This window comes from Onychomys torridus, chromosome 21 (assembly GCF_903995425.1).
Source record: "Onychomys torridus chromosome 21, mOncTor1.1, whole genome shotgun sequence".
In the NCBI taxonomy this organism is placed as follows: Eukaryota; Metazoa; Chordata; class Mammalia; order Rodentia; family Cricetidae; genus Onychomys; species Onychomys torridus.
The window spans coordinates 19550771-19566415 of record NC_050463.1 but is presented as its reverse complement, the minus strand read 5'-3'; the positions used below and the strand labels follow the sequence as shown (position 1 = coordinate 19566415).

Genomic DNA, 15645 nt, shown 5'->3' with positions numbered 1-15645 from the left:
ATTAGATACTGGAGAGATGACACAGAGGTTAAGAACACTGGCTGCTTTTCCAGAGGTCCCAGGTTCAGTTCCCAGCACCCACAAAATGGCAGTTCACAACTGTCTGTAATTCCAGTTCCAGGAGATCTTACGCTATCATACGGACATACATTAAATAAATAAATCTTTTTAAAAAAATTTTTTTTAATGAAATGTTTTCCTTAAAAAAAGCTCTTATCTCATCTGTGAATAGAAAGTGCTTTCTAAGAAAAATACACATGTAAGAAATTACAGCGGCAGTGATTGATAAACCCGACCTGACAAATTTAAAATCCAGGGCTCAGTAGCAAAGAGCTTGCTGCTCCTGCACAGTACCCAGCTTTGGTTCTCAGCACCCACACAGAGGTTCACAACCCTCAGAGCCATCTGCAACTCCAGCTTCAGGGGCTCTGATGCCCTCTTCTGGGCTCCAAAGGCATGAGGCACGCATGTGGTACACACATATACATGCAAGCACAACATTTATATACATAAAACAAAAATAAATAAATTTTTAATAATTAAAATCCTTTCTATCAGATAAGATCATAAATATGACTAAGATACATTACAAAAACTCAGAATATTACAAGTGTGGCTACTGTGTCTTTAACACATAATAAATTCGTACTGTTGGTGGTTGTGTTTTGAACACACATATCAGGCAAAGTGCTCTGTAGACCTCTTTATCTTTACAGTTACTCACTGCAGGAGATGGTTTTATTCCATTTTACAGAAGGAAAAACAGAATACTTGCCTGTTGAGGTGTAGACCCATTTCTCTGATTCCACAATCCAGGCTCCCAAACATTTGTCTCTACTGCTTCCTGTTTGATTAAAAACAAACAAACAAACAAACAAACAAACAAACAAAAACCCCCTACATCTCCAATAAGAGAGAATGGCCCACTGAAGAATTTACTAAGGCAGTTAATGATTAGTAAATGTAATTTAGACTCTTCTGTAATCAAAGAGATGGAAAATGGGAAAAATGACACATTTTCCAATCGTCAAAGATTTAAGAATTTTTGTGAGTTCCCCTGGGGTGGGGGAAACACTCCCATGGTACTGGAGGGGGCAAGGAGGCCCAAGAGCACTCTGGGAAGCCCCTGCATTGTCCTCTTGATGGCTTTCTGCCAGTTCCTAGGGTTTCTGTCCTCATCATGACCCTGAATTATTTTAAAGATTATACTCTAAGGAAGCAGAGCTTGGTGGTAGACTGCTTACCACACATGTGCAAGGTTTTGGGTTTGACCCCAGAATTTTCTTTAAAAGGAATATCTACTGAAAAAATTATCACAAATTAATTGGCTGTATTATTTTTTAAATAATTTTATTTCAAAAATATTTTTTAAAAATAAAAAATATAACAAATGTTCTTTTTAACTAACAAGTGTTAGATGGGACAATTTATCTGAAAAATTAACACTGAGTATTAGTAAAATGCAGACATTATAACTCTGTCTTAGTATAATATCAACTATGTCAAAATTCAGTCTACACACTAGGGGGTGGTGGCACACACCTTTAACCCAGTGCTCGGGAGGTCGAGACAGGTGGATCTCTGAGTTCAAAACCAGACTGGTTTACAGAGCAGGTTCTAGGACAGCCAGGGCTACACAAAGAAACTCTGTCTTGAAAAACCAAAACCAAAAATAAATAAATAAGTGAAAATCTAATGTGCACATATATTTCTACAGATGAAAAAAAAGGAAGTTGAAAAATTAGGTATTCCTTTCTCCATTAATTTTTTTTTATTTCAGTATTCTGCATGTATTACTTTCATAGTAAAATTTTACATTGGATAGACTTCATTGTATTTCTTAGAACACAAGAATTATAATACATCTTAAAAGAATTTTAGCTAGCTAGCTCTGTTTGACCCTTAACACATAGTATGCTCCCTAATTATATCTTGGTTTTCTTTCTTTTTTGGTTTTTGAGACGGGTTTTCCCTGTGTAGTTTTGGTGCTTGTCCTGTATCTCCCTCTGTAGACCAGGCTGGCCTTGAACTCACAGAGATCCACCTGGCTCTGCTGGGATTAAAGGCGTTCGCCACCACCGCCCTGTGTATTTTGTGTAGAATATAATAAAGGTGAAGAATAGCATGAGCGTGGCTCAAGAGAGTGAGCCCTCCTCGGAGGCTTGCCAGCAAGCTTGAGGACCTGAGTTTGATCCCTGGAACCCACAGGGTAGAAAGAGAGACCCAAACTCCTTCAAGTTGTCCTCTGACCTCCCTCCCCACGTGTGCACCCTCCCCACACGCATACAGACTCTAAAAAGTACAAATTCAGAATTAAAGAAAGTGGTTTCTTTTCTGTCTCAAGTTTTTGTTGTTATTGTTGCTTTGTTTTGTTTACTATTTTTGCAAGTTGTTCCTTGGATAAAGTCAAAAGGGCGTCTTGGCTAACACTTGTGCTAACATGTTCTCTTTTGAAGGACACTTGGCTTTATCATCTCACCGTTGCAGCTGGAAGTAACAATGTAAATGTTGGATCCGAATTTGAACAACTGGTTTGCAAACTGCTAAATATAGAGGGGGAACCTTGTAAGTTCCTAAGCCGGTAGGCTTTGGAGTTCATGAAGTGGGTCCCCAACCCCTCAGCCTCACTTGGTTTTCGCTTTGTGGCTTCCTCTTACCCTGTAGCATGCCTGCCTTCCCTCTGGCTTTGCTGGTAGTGGGCCAGAATTCTTCAGCTCCAGAATCATCAACATCCTTCATGTTCTGCCCTGTGACACCCTCTACCTCTGCTTACATGGCTCCCTTTGCCCCGGGTGCCCCCTTGGCACCTCTCGATGACATGATGAAATCCTGGTTAGCTTTAGAAGATCCCTCAGCCAGCCCATTGCAGTGCAGAGTGGAATCTCAAAAGATGCTTGCTTCATCAGAGTTGAAATTAAGTCCCAATTCGCTTCCCCATTTAACTCTTTTATAGCATTTGTAGCTTTACACTGACATTAATCTTCTTAGAACTATGGTGTGTTATTACCTTTTGTATTGCTGTGCTCAAATTTGTGACAAGCAGTAAATGAAGTCAATAGAAAGGTAAAGCAGGGAGAGTTAGCTCATTTGGGCCTGCAGTGTGCCGGGATACAGTTTAGTGTGGCGGGGAAGACACTTTGGCCGGGGTGGCTGATTGTATCACTTACTTCTCCCTTTTATTCACTCCAGGACCCCAGCCTGTGGAATAGTGAGGCCCAGTATTCAGGGTGGGTCTTCTGTTCTCTGTTAAGCCGTCTGGGAAGGCCCCACAGACATGCCTAGAGGCACATTTCTAGATCTTATCCTGTTGGGGTTCAAGATCAGCTGTCATAGGAGGTTTTTCCCTCGAGACTAGATTCTGTTCTGTGTCTTACGAACAGAGACCACATTACGTTTATATTTAAGCAGCAATAGGATAGTACATGCTCAGCCAGGACTCTGCCACTGGGCTACATGCACAGCCATAGTGTAGGAATTTAATAAATACTGATTTCAGGAATGACTCCATGTTCCTCTCTATCTTCTTATCTCCTCTTATTTGGCTTCTCTCCAGATCTCTCTAGATCTCTCTCCCAAGATTCTTGTTGTTAAAGCGACCTTGCTCCCCAGGTCAGTACATGTTGGCATGTGTAAGCAACTGGATGCCATGTAGAACTGTGACAGCCTAGTCAGTTAGGACTCAGCTCTTCTGCACTCACATCCTCTAGAACAGAAACATGAGACCTGCAGGGGCCTGGGGATGAGATAAAACAGTGTCACTGGGGTTTTGTTTGGTTTTCTGACCCTTGGGAGAAAGCAAGCCAGACCTGAATGAGCTGGTTTCTAAAGGATCAGGCTAATGGGGAGCCGAGTCAATGAATCCTCCCTATCTCTCTCTCTCTCTCTCTCTCTCTCTCTCTCTCTCTCTCTCTCTCTCTCTCTCTCTCTCTGCTCATCTGCTCTTCTGTGTTCAGCCTCCCAGATATGGAGACATCCCATGCTATGTCACAGCAAAGAAGGGATCCTGTCCCCTCTGACCACACTGCCTTCGGAAGCTCTGCAGACAGAGGCCATTAAGTTATTTAAGGTAAAATTGTTACATGTTGGCAAATCACTTAATTGAATGTAATCCTTAATGTTGTCAAGGTTGACGCTAAGAAAATCCAAGGTGTGATGATGATGTTGTTGATGATGGTGGTGGTGGTGGTGGTGGTGGTGGTGGTGGTGGTGATGATGATGATGGTGATGATGATGATGATAAAAATAAGCTCTCTGCCAATGAGCTGTATTCCCCAAGCCTCACTGTCTTTTGAAGACCAGAGAGGATTATGCATCATTAGGAGGCTACTGTACTTTGTGTTGTCAAGGAAAACATAGGCATTTTAAGGAGGGCAATGGGAATTATTTAACAGACCCAGTTGAACTTCAGAGATGAAAATGTGGTGGCTAAAATGACTGACTGAATGAGGCAAGCATCCGTTTTAAAGCTCTGTAATTAAAGAACATAGTGTAATCATCATGTCTTCCAGATGAAGTGACCCCTTTACCATTATAAAATGACCCTCTTTATCTTCAGCAAAATCCTCCTGCCCTGAGATCTGCCTGGTCTGCTATTACAGATTTCTTTTGATTGGAGTTATCATAATACTTTTTTTCCCCACTGTTTTAAACAAGAACTATTGTTAAAAGATAGAATGGCTATGATTTGTCCAAAATCAATCTGATCATTTCTCACCTCGAGTATGTTCTTTTCCATTCAGACCTGCCAACTTTTTATAAACGCTGCGGTCGACTCCCCTGCCATCGACTACCACATCTCTCTAGCCCAGAGTGCTTTGCAGGTCTGCCTGACACACCCTGAGCTACAGAATGAGATTTGCTGTCAGCTTATTAAACAGACAAGACGAAGACAGCCACAGAATCAGCCAGGACCATTGCAGGTATATAGTGATGCATACATACACATGCAATTTAAAATGACGTCTTCTGTTTATAAGAATGATACGCAGTCAGTACAGAATTTGAAAATACAAAAAGGGGAAAATGGCTATTGATATATCAGTGTATCCTTTTGGCTTGCTTGTCTGTCATATGATTGTATATAAGTGTGTAAGTCTATATAGATTTGTATACTCTCACTGTTTTTCACACCAGAGTTGCAGTGTGCATATTACCTTCTAAAACCTCACTTCTCCCATGTCACTAACTGATCAAGCTTCAAAAACTTAATGGTCACATTACCGGCTGGAGAAATGACGCAGTGGTTAAGGGTATATATATATATATATATACTGCTCTTCCAGAGGGCCTGAGTTCAGTTCCCAGCACCCACATCAGGCAGCTCACAACCACCTGAAATGGGTTTGGAAGCTGAAGGGCAGAGTCTGACTCCAGGAGCTTCTCTCTACTTGCTCCTCAACAGTGAATAAAAGAACTCTCACTGTTCAAGGGTGAATAGTTTTGCAAACACATGGTGCCTTGCAGCGCTGTCCACCATGAACCTGACACTGGCCCTCCTGAATTTCTTTCTTCCTTTCCAGTGCTATACTTTACAATCCAGCCCAAATTGTATCTTCCCAGCAAATCTTTCCTTGATTCCTTTAGCCATTACCTCCATGTTATAAAAAAAATTTAACTCATGATATTACGTTTTATTGTAATTTGCTATGTGTTTATATGAACTTTTCCTACTAGATTAGGTTTCTCAAGGACAAGACCTATCCTTCCCACTTTTTATGTAATATTTTTAAAATTATTGATGCTATACCTGTTTAATGAGGAAAAATACATAGAAACAGGCATATAAAAGAGAACAAAGGGGGAAAACCCACATATCCTGTTTCCTAAGTAAATCTCTGTTGATATTTTATACTTTGCCCTTGTATGGGTATATATAGTGAGTAAGTGAGGTTTTGAGTATACGGTTTTTATGTTTACTACTTTGTAATCTACTTTTCTCAAAGTTGTATTTCAATGGGTAAGTAAAAACAGAAAGGAGCAAAAGGGAGTGACGTCCCCAGTCTTTGCATAGGATGTAAAAAAGAACTACTGAGCCTTTTAGGAAGCTTTGGCACTGCAGTTGTCCACAGGAGGTACCACTAGGTGCATCGTGGATCTGACCCGGTGTTGAACTGTCATGCTTTTAGTGGAAATGCTCTGGAAAGATTACGTGTGTGCAAGCTGCAAATGGCTCTCCTACCCTCCACCAGGCACACTGCTCTGAGGTGTCTGTGTGCCTGGCATGGTTTCTAATAAACGGTATGTCTCCTTACTCAGGGCTGGCAGCTCTTGGCACTCTGTGTTGGGCTCTTCCTTCCCCACCACCCCTTCCTGTGGCTCCTTCAGCTCCATCTGAAGAGGAATGCAGATTCCAGGTGTGTGGAACGCTAGCCAGCTGAACCATTTCCGCAAGTCTCCAATAAATCATGTATTTAATAACCTGCCATATATTCATAACAAATATGCAAATCAAATATGGGGACAGGAGGCCTTTCATTATCATTTATGTAGAGCCTGGAAGACATTCCATTTGTTGTGATAAATATCTTATGCAAGATTGCTACAAAAGCTTGATGATCCGATAAAGAACATTTTTTTAAAAGATTTATTTATTTATTATGTATACAGTATTCTGTTTGTATGTTTGTTGCACACCAGAAGAGGGCGCCAGATCGATCTCATTACAGATGGTTGGGAGCCACCATGTGGTTGCTGGGAATTGAGCTCAGGACCTCTGGAAGAGCAGTCAGTGCTCTTAACCGCTGAGCCATCTCTCCAGCCCTGATAAAGAACATTTTTAAGTGAGAAGACCATGTACATTGCAAGTATGAATGACTTGGCACTCATGGGTAAAAGCAACAAAATTCTCTTGCTTTCTTAGTTCCCCCTTCACTGCTTTTATCCACATTGGATTCTTTTTGGGGAAGTCTTCCCCCATGGTCTTCCTTTGTTTTAAAATTGTATTCGAATTGCTTCGGTTTTTTTTTTTTTTTTTTAATTCTCCAAAGATAGTTCAAATCAAAGTATGAGAATGATCTTTTTAGACTGGGGTCTAAGGCAGTTGGCCAAGGCGTTTCCGGGTTTGTTTTGCCAGCTGAGAGAGGTCTACGCTAGCTGTTTTTGTTTGCTTCATTGGTGGTGCTGGGGGTCAGATCTGGACCGAGCCTTGTGAAGGCTGGGTAAGCACTGTACCTATTGAAGCACACCCCAGCCCAAGAGGTTCCTGTAGGGTGCTGACTAGACCTTGTGAATGGCCCAAACAAATGTATACAAAGAAACAAAAAGCATCTTGGGATGATAGGAAAATACCCCGCCATCCATAATACAGTCTAGAGACGATAGTGACTGAGGAACCTCTGACAAAGGGTGACACCATTGAGTCTCAAAATCACTTGAATATAAATGTATTTAGGAATGTTACTTTCTAAAATCAAACTAAAATGTGTGTTTAATTGTATGCTGAATATAAGTGAAGTGAGCTAAAAAAATCTCGATCCCACTTGTAATTTATGTACTTGAGTGATTTTGCTTAGTGTATTGTTTATAGGGTATGCTTTTTGTTTGAAGGTGTTTTCTTTATCTGGTTTAACATGGAATAATCTGCATGATCTTCAAATGAGAATACTGGGAAATTTGGGAGTGTGACTTAGAAGTAGAGTGCTTGCCTACTATGCCTGAGGCCTTGGGGTCAATGTGGAGAACTCTACTCCATAGTTTTGTTATAGCATATTTATGCGTTATCTTCTTTCAATTTGTTAACGTAGTGATTATATATTGACTGTATAATTACTGGCAATTTAAAATCCAGCTTGTGGTTATAGCAATGCAGGAAGATTAAAGAAACTGGAGTCCAATAAACATTCCAACAGTTTGATATTACCGTGAAAGTTATAGATGTTAGATTGTCTTAATTTAATTTGTTCTTAGATTTTTATCTTAAGTACTGCATTACAGGACAGAATTCGGGAAATATGCCATTTACTGCCAGCGATGTGTGGAAAGGACACAGCAAAATGGAGACCGTGAGGCCAGACCCTCGAGGATGGAAATCCTTTCCACCCTTCTTCGGAACCCTTACCACCACTCCCTGCCCTTCAGCATACCCGTGCACTTCATGAATGGGATCTACCAGGTGGGTTCGCCTGCAGAGAGACCAGATCTCTCAGACAGCCAAGCTCAGAAACTGAGGGACACTAAAAACAAACCCATACTGAACTCTTTGTCCCCATACACCTTCCATCGTGAGGTCAGTTGCTAGAACCCATACTCAAAAGTTGTCCTCTGACCTCCACATGGGACACATACACACACATCAAATAAAACAAATGCTTTTTTGGAAAGTTTTTATTAAAATGAGTGGATTTTCTTTCATATGCATCCTGATTGCATATTGCACTGTATTTCTTAGCTTACTTCTAATGGGTAAGCCTAATTATTTTCTCTACACAATATCTAAAGCTGTCAAGTGACCTTTCGGTTTTGAATTCCTGTCTCTGCTGGCTGAAGCTGAAATTTCTGAATTCTTATAGCAAGCTGACTTCTGAAGTTGCCTTCTTTGTTTTTTCCAGCTTAGCGCTGGACAAAAAGTTAAAGCACCCGGGGAAACAAGCTACTGTCAGTCACACATCATATGCACCCTGCTTCCCCTGAGACCTGTTCCGTGGGTGTGCCTTTCACTAAGAGAACTATCTTGCTGTCTTCGTCCAGGTAGTCGGGTTCGATGCATCCACCACAGTGGAAGAATTTTTGAATACCTTAAATCAGGACACGGGAATGAGGAAGCCGACACAGTCAGGATTTGCACTGTTCACCGACGACCCTTCTGGCACGGAGCTTGAGCACTGTCTTCAAGGAAATATCAAGGTGAAATCTTGTTCCCCAAAGAGCCACACTGAACAACAACAAAAACAACCCTCTCCCCCCAAAAAAGCAAAAGACTCATTAGTCTGTGCATGTTTAGGTCAGGAACTTTCCAAAAATGTAAGAAACCTGATCAGTGCCATTTTTAAAAATGGCCAAATTTTGGCAAAGCTGTGGAATTCCTTTTATTTTTTTTCTTCCTTTTTTGGGAGGGACATAGAATTCTTTTTTTTTTTTCTTAAGATGCAACCTGGGTACACAAACTCTGCGTTAATAGAGAAAAAGGAGAGATAATTGTAACGATACTCCAAATACTAGGGTACTAAGAATGCTGGGCTGGCAAGACAGCTCAGTGGGTGAAGGTGCTGTGCCAAGGCTGATTTGGATCCCTGGAACCCACATAGCGGAAGGAGAGAACTGACTTGCATGAGATGCCCTTTAACCTCCATGCACGCGTGCGCGCGCGCGCGCGCGCACACACACACACACACACAGACACACACACACACACATAAATGCAAAACAAACAAACGAACAAGAATGAAGCGTGGAAGCCACACCCCACCGCCTTCTTTCGCCAATGTTTCCCAGCTGTTCGCAGTATCCTGAGGACTAAGCAGAATCCCGAGCAGAACTTTAGCTTGCTTAGAAAAGAACAGATTTATATACCCATAATCTTAGAGTTGAAGGCGACAGATGTTTTAAGAGGGCTGTGACCCTTTGCATAAAGGGAAATTTCAGCGCTGGGCCGTGGGGGAGAGCTGAAGTGTGGTCCAGTAGGAAATAAACCAATGAAAATAAAGAAACAGATATTTTAAAACGTCTTTTCTAGCTCATGGCAAAACAAACAAACAAACAAACCCGAAACCAAAGTTTTCATGGAATGAACACAACAATTAGAATAGAGAGTTACTGAACTGTGGGGCCCTCAGAGACACAGCCCACGTATTTTGCGAGTGAGGAAATAAAGGGAGAAAAGGTCTTGGTAACACCAAGCAGCCAGTGCCGAAAGGAGAGCACCCTTTTGTCTCAGACTTCTTTGGGGGACCTTGTTCCAATCTTAATAAATTTACAAGGTGGAAAAAATTGCTTTTTCAGTGACCAAATCATGAAAAAAAAAAAAAAAAATCCTGGAATCCCCCTATTTCCAGCCCCATGCAATCCTGCATTAAGATTCCTTTCTGAGTAAAAATGCATGACCACTGTCCAAAGTTAATGTGTGTCCAATGTGACAAGTGGACCGAAAAAACAATGTATCATTAAATCACTAAATCTACAGCAGCTAAAACCAAAACGCTCCAGTGAGTTGGGTTTCTTTGTTTGGACTCACAGTAGCTCCCCGTCTTTTTAAAATGTTGATTTTAAAAGTCCTGTGGATCTCAGCTTTCTATTTCCTTTCTAGATCTGTGACATTATTTCTAAATGGGAACAGGCATCCAAGGAACAGCAGTCCGGGAAATGTGAAGGCACAAGAACTGTCCGTCTGACTTACAAAAACAGGTGTGGACCACTGGATCTGAACGCCAGAGCTGAGCGTGCAGCTGGGTCCAAACCGTGGGCCTGTGGTCTAGTTTTCTAGTCACTGGCCTTGGAAGTCGTAATATTTACATGTGTGCTTATATTCCATATAACAGCTCTGTCCCGGGAGATACTACCACCTGAGACTTTGTTTCTAACTCTCCTCCTTTCAGAGACCACTCTCTCTCTTCTCTCTCTCTGTTCCGTCTAGTCTCCCACCCTCTTCCACGCCCCTTCAGCTGTAAGCTGTTCTCGTGGATGCTCAGGGTAAAATGGTGATAGGAACAAAGAGTCAGCCTCTGATCTTTTGGGATTTCTGAGTTAGTGAAGATGACGGTGGTTAACCATGTACCCAGTCTAATAAACGTGTCATTATACAGTAAGTTAACGCACAGTTCTATGAAAGCATATACCATGAACCTGACCTAGGCTGGAGTCATCAGGAGGCTTTTGTGAGATGGTGTCCATACTAAGGCTAAGTTCAGAAAGGGGCTGAGAGTGGGAACTTTAAAACCTATCTCTGAAAGAGTGGTTAGTGCCCATGGAGGCAGGCTCACAGTCCGTGTCAGGAAATGGCCAGTGGTTCTGTAGTATGAGCCAACAGATAAAATTATAACACTCTTTGGTACGTGGTCAGAAACCCGATTTTCTTTTTCTTTTTCAAATATGTTTTCTTAACTTTTTTTTTTTTTAAACAGAAGATGGTATTGAACTGACTATTTCACATTAAATGTTCCTCCAAAAAAGATGTTTTTCTAGGGTTTTAGTCTCATAGCTCATAAATTAATCTATAAAATATCAGGCCAAGAACCTGGTAGAATTACTGGCATAATGTTGAATTCTTTTAGAATTGCTTTTGGAAGAGCTTTAGAGACTTAACATTGGAATGTACAAAATGAAGGTATAATATAAAAAGAACATAAGCCTTTCATCTAATTCAGTATTTCTTTTTCTAATAATTTACCCTACAGAAATACCCACATAAGTGGACAGAATATCCCCGGGTGGCCCAGTATCTTTCCATATTTTTGGAATAGTGAGAAATAACAGGAGGGCTTACATCTTCATCAATAAGAAAATGGTTGAATTACAGTGATGAATCATATTTTAGGCTGTGCTTTACACACTCAGCCAAGAGCTGGCCACCATCTGCTTGATGTACCTTACACACTCAGCCACCAAGGGCTGGCCACCTTCTGTTTGAAGAGACCCCTTTTTATATGAACCAATGCTAGTTGTCTTATCTGTTGGAGCCTCTTTATTCAGGAGCTTGTGAACATGAGGATTTGCTCCTCTTGTGAACAGCAAGGTGACCGTGAAGTATTGGTGTTCTAGTTTGCTTTCTGTTGCTCTGATCAACACTACAATTGAAAGTAAGTTGGGGAAGAAGGAGTTTTTCTTATCCTATATGTTATAGTCCATCATCAAGGGAAGCCATGGCAGGAACTCAATGCAGGATCTTGAAGCTGTTTACTGGCCCCATCCCAGGCTTTTTGGTCAGTCAGTTGTCTTTTACAGGGCCCAGGCCCAGCTGTCCAAAGTTGACACCATTCCCAGTGGGCTGAGCCCTCCAACATCAATTAGCAATCCAGAACAATGCCTCACAGCCATGCTCACAGACCCATCTGGTAGAAGCGATCCCCGTCCATTGAGGTTTTCTCTTCCAACTGTGTTGACAACCAAGATTAGCCATCACAACATTGTGTAAGACAGTGGTTTTCCAGGCTGCCCCTTTGTCCTAGGAGACTTCATTTTGCAAGTAGCTATTGACTCTACTTTGAGGGTGTAAGATGATTCCACCCTTGAGTGGATTCTCAGATATCATCTGTCCAGCAACCCCCACACAGCACAGGCTGATAATTTCCTGAGAGTAGGAAGAATACCCCAGTGAATTTACTGTGGTGAGTTGAGACTTTAGGGGACATTAAGTCCTATCACAGTAGTTCTACTGATGTTTCTATTGACGATAACCTTCATCTCTGGCTGTTCGGTGCCTGGCAAGAGCCCCGGACTAGATGACTGCTAGAGCCTCTGGAAGTCTGTTTTAGCAGCATTCTGGAAAATACATATGCCCCTAAAGTCCCAGAAGTATTGATCTGAAGGTTCTCATTTTGCTGTCCGTATCTGTTGGTCACTTTGTGGTTATGTCAAAATTCAGTTTGATTTCATCAGAACAAAATGGAAAGATCACTAAGTCTAAGACAGTTCTTAATAATTAGTAACTTACGGTTGATTAGCAACAGGCCAATTCTGGTTACAATGGCTATGGTTGGAACCAAAATTAAATTTGAGTGAAATGGGCAAAGGTGGTTTGAAATACCTACAGATAAAAATAATGCCTTTAAGGCCTTAAAGACTAGAAAAGACTGGGGGGGGGGGTGGGGTAGCATGATGAAACTACCTTGTTTAAACAACAACAACAACAACAAACAACTCAAACAAGAGGGTTAGTGTTTACAGAGTTAAAAAGCCTGGAGAGCCATGCTATGAGAAAGGACATTGCTTCTAACTATGGCCGTACTTTGCATACGTTTATAAATAGCTTGGACAATGAGCCCTAACTCTCCATAACACAATCAGGAGGGGAGCTAGCTGTGACCTGACATGCCGCCAGGGATCTGATTCTTCCTCTGCCAACTTGCTTTGTAATGCCTAAAATACCGATTTTCCTTCATCATGGAATCTGAAGTTTATATTTAGCAAGTTATGGAATTTTAATTATTTTGACTCAGGGATCAAAGGTCTAATTAACAAGCTTTGAACATGCTCTCAGACACAATCCCTTGGAAACTGGTATTTGAATTCCAACTTGGTACAGGAAGGTTCTCATTTTATTTGATTTCTTGCTGCATGCTTGAGATTGCAGAAGTCAAGGTGTGGTTTCTAACAAAGCAAACTGGCAAGGTCCTTCCTGCAGGAAACACTCTGCCTCTCTCTCCTTGAAATCCAAAATTATTTTCAGTAACACTTTGTGGTTGCTGTTTTCTGGAACATAGTTTAACATTCTCCTCTCCACAGTTAACCAGCTATAAGAGCACCTGCATCCATGAACTCCTAGGTTGGAAAGGGTCTTGAGAGGTCATCTAGCTTCTCCTATTTCTTCTAGAGATCCTCACATATTAAAGAGTCCACAATCAAGATTTTTTTTCTTCAAGATAGGCTCTCAATCTTGGTCAACCCGCCATTCTCTCCTTGTTCTCCAGAGCGTTGTCTAGCTCCTTGGAGTCTGAACCTGCCCTCCGACATACCACATTCCAGGACTGTGCATGCGTGGGATTGTAGTCCCTGCTTTGTTAAAGGATTTCACCTTTCTTTCCTGAACTTTGTAGACGTGCTGGAAAATGCATGGGTCCCTTGTTCCCTGTAGGGATATCACCATTCCCATCATATTAAGAACTCCCGATGATAACACTTGCCCATCTCCTGGTGGGTCTCGGGAATGAACCATGTAGTTCCTTACTTCAAGTGAGGAAATGGGCCCTTTGGCAAAATTCCATCTTTGACCTCTTTCTCTTCATGTCATAACCACTTTCCTGGTTACATTTTGTGTGTACTGTCTATCTGTTGTCCAACTACATCTTCCGGTCCGCTTAACAGTCCTGCATGTTTGTCTTTGTATAATCATGGATAGTCATGGAGCTGTAGTTGGCTTCTAGAAACATTTCTGGTTGTCAGCCGGGCTTGGCAGGAGGATGATCAGAACTGTTCTCTTCACAGAGAACACCCACCATGTTTTTCCAGATCTCAGCCCTCTGTCCTCTCCTTCCCTGATGTGTGTGTGTGTGTGTGTGTGTGTGTGTGTGTGTGTGTGTGTGTGTGAGAGAGAGAGAGAGAGAGAGAGAGAGAGAGAGAGAGAGAGAGAGAGGAGAGAGAGAGAGAGAGAGAGAGAGAGAGAGAGAGAGAGAGAGAGAGAACGTGTACAGCTAGGCCCGCCGGCACGGGCTTTTGAAATCTGAAAGCCCACCCCCAGTGACATGCTTCCTCCAACAAGGCCACACCCCCTAATCCTTCTAATCCTTTCAAATAGTGCCACTTTCTGGTGACTAAGCATTCAGATACATGAGCCTAAGGGGGCTAATCTTTTTCAAACCACCACAGTGACTTAGTACTTAAGTACATTTTTAAAATTTAATTTAAATAGAAGGGTTCTTGCACTTCATGTTTTGTAGATGGCAGTGGTCTGTTTGTATCATGCAGTGGGCTGTTAAAAGCAGTCCTGTGGTTCATCTTCACTGTTTTCCTCTGTGAGAGCATTGGTGAGGGGTAGGATAGCTCAGTGGTTGGGCACTTGCCTAGCTTATGCTTGGTTCTGTCTCTATTATGGAAGAAAGGGGGGAACAGTGAGATGGCTTAGTGGGTAAGGGCATTTACCACAAAGCCCGATGACCTGAGTTTGATCCCCAGAACTAATATGATAGAAAAAGAGAACTCCCACACATTGTTCCCTGACCTCCACGCATGTATGGTGGCACACATGCAGGAACATCCCACACACACAGTAAGTGTAGGATTTATAATTTAAAAAATAAGAGTATCAGGGTTGGGGATTTAGCTCAGTGGTAGAGCACTTGCCTAGCAAGCACAAGGCCCTGGGTTTGGTCCTCAGCTCTGAAAAACTAAAAAGAGTATTGGGAGACATTTCTCTCTCTCTCTCTTTTTTTCCAGACTGTATTTCTCAATGCAAGCTCGTGGAGAGACTGATAGAGAGAAGCTGCTTTTGCTGTACCAGACAAATGATCAGATAATAAACGGCCTTTTTCCTCTGAACAAGGACCTGGCATTAGAAATGGCGGCGCTCTTAGCTCAGGTAACTTCTGTGGTATATAAAATAGCATAAGGAGAAGGGACAATGGTAATTTCTTCAGTTCAGTGCAGCAAGACAGGATGCCCTCAGCAGGTCTTTAAATTCAGCTTATTGTGATTAAGAAGACACTTAAAACTGCTGGCTAAATTACTATTACATTATTATTTTCTGACCCCTGGCAATTGCGGTAGCGTAGGATAAGACACTACATTCTGTAAAGGGGAATGCGTCTCTTAGTTCTTTCAAAAGTGTTGCTCTCAAGGCGTGACATTTAACGAAGGAATCTGAGTGTAGAGTGGTGATCCTGAAGACGTTATGTGCAATCGGCAATCTGATAGGACCATGCCTTGGCCAAAGCTAGAGCACGTTCTTTTATTTACGAATTGCATCAATTAGAAGTAAGTTTGAACTTCTTTAACATACACACACAAATTAATAGTGACTTGGCCAAACAGAAGTATGTTGTATTCTGAGTGTGGTGAATG

The 15645-nt window shown here is 41.8% G+C and overlaps 1 protein-coding gene across 1 annotated transcript in view; it reads left to right on the top strand.

Annotated features, from left to right (window-relative positions):
- The window catches only part of Plekhh2 (pleckstrin homology, MyTH4 and FERM domain containing H2), a 102293-nt gene that overhangs the window by 71531 nt on the left and 15117 nt on the right, over nucleotides 1-15645 (top strand). Inside the window, exons 18-25 of the mRNA XM_036170899.1 lie at nucleotides 2457-2565; nucleotides 3954-4066; nucleotides 4740-4919; nucleotides 6256-6353; nucleotides 7933-8110; nucleotides 8686-8841; nucleotides 10241-10338; nucleotides 15022-15163. Of these exons, the coding sequence (XP_036026792.1) occupies nucleotides 2457-2565; nucleotides 3954-4066; nucleotides 4740-4919; nucleotides 6256-6353; nucleotides 7933-8110; nucleotides 8686-8841; nucleotides 10241-10338; nucleotides 15022-15163 (1074 nt within the window). The remainder of the gene's footprint in view (nucleotides 1-2456; nucleotides 2566-3953; nucleotides 4067-4739; nucleotides 4920-6255; nucleotides 6354-7932; nucleotides 8111-8685; nucleotides 8842-10240; nucleotides 10339-15021; nucleotides 15164-15645) is intronic.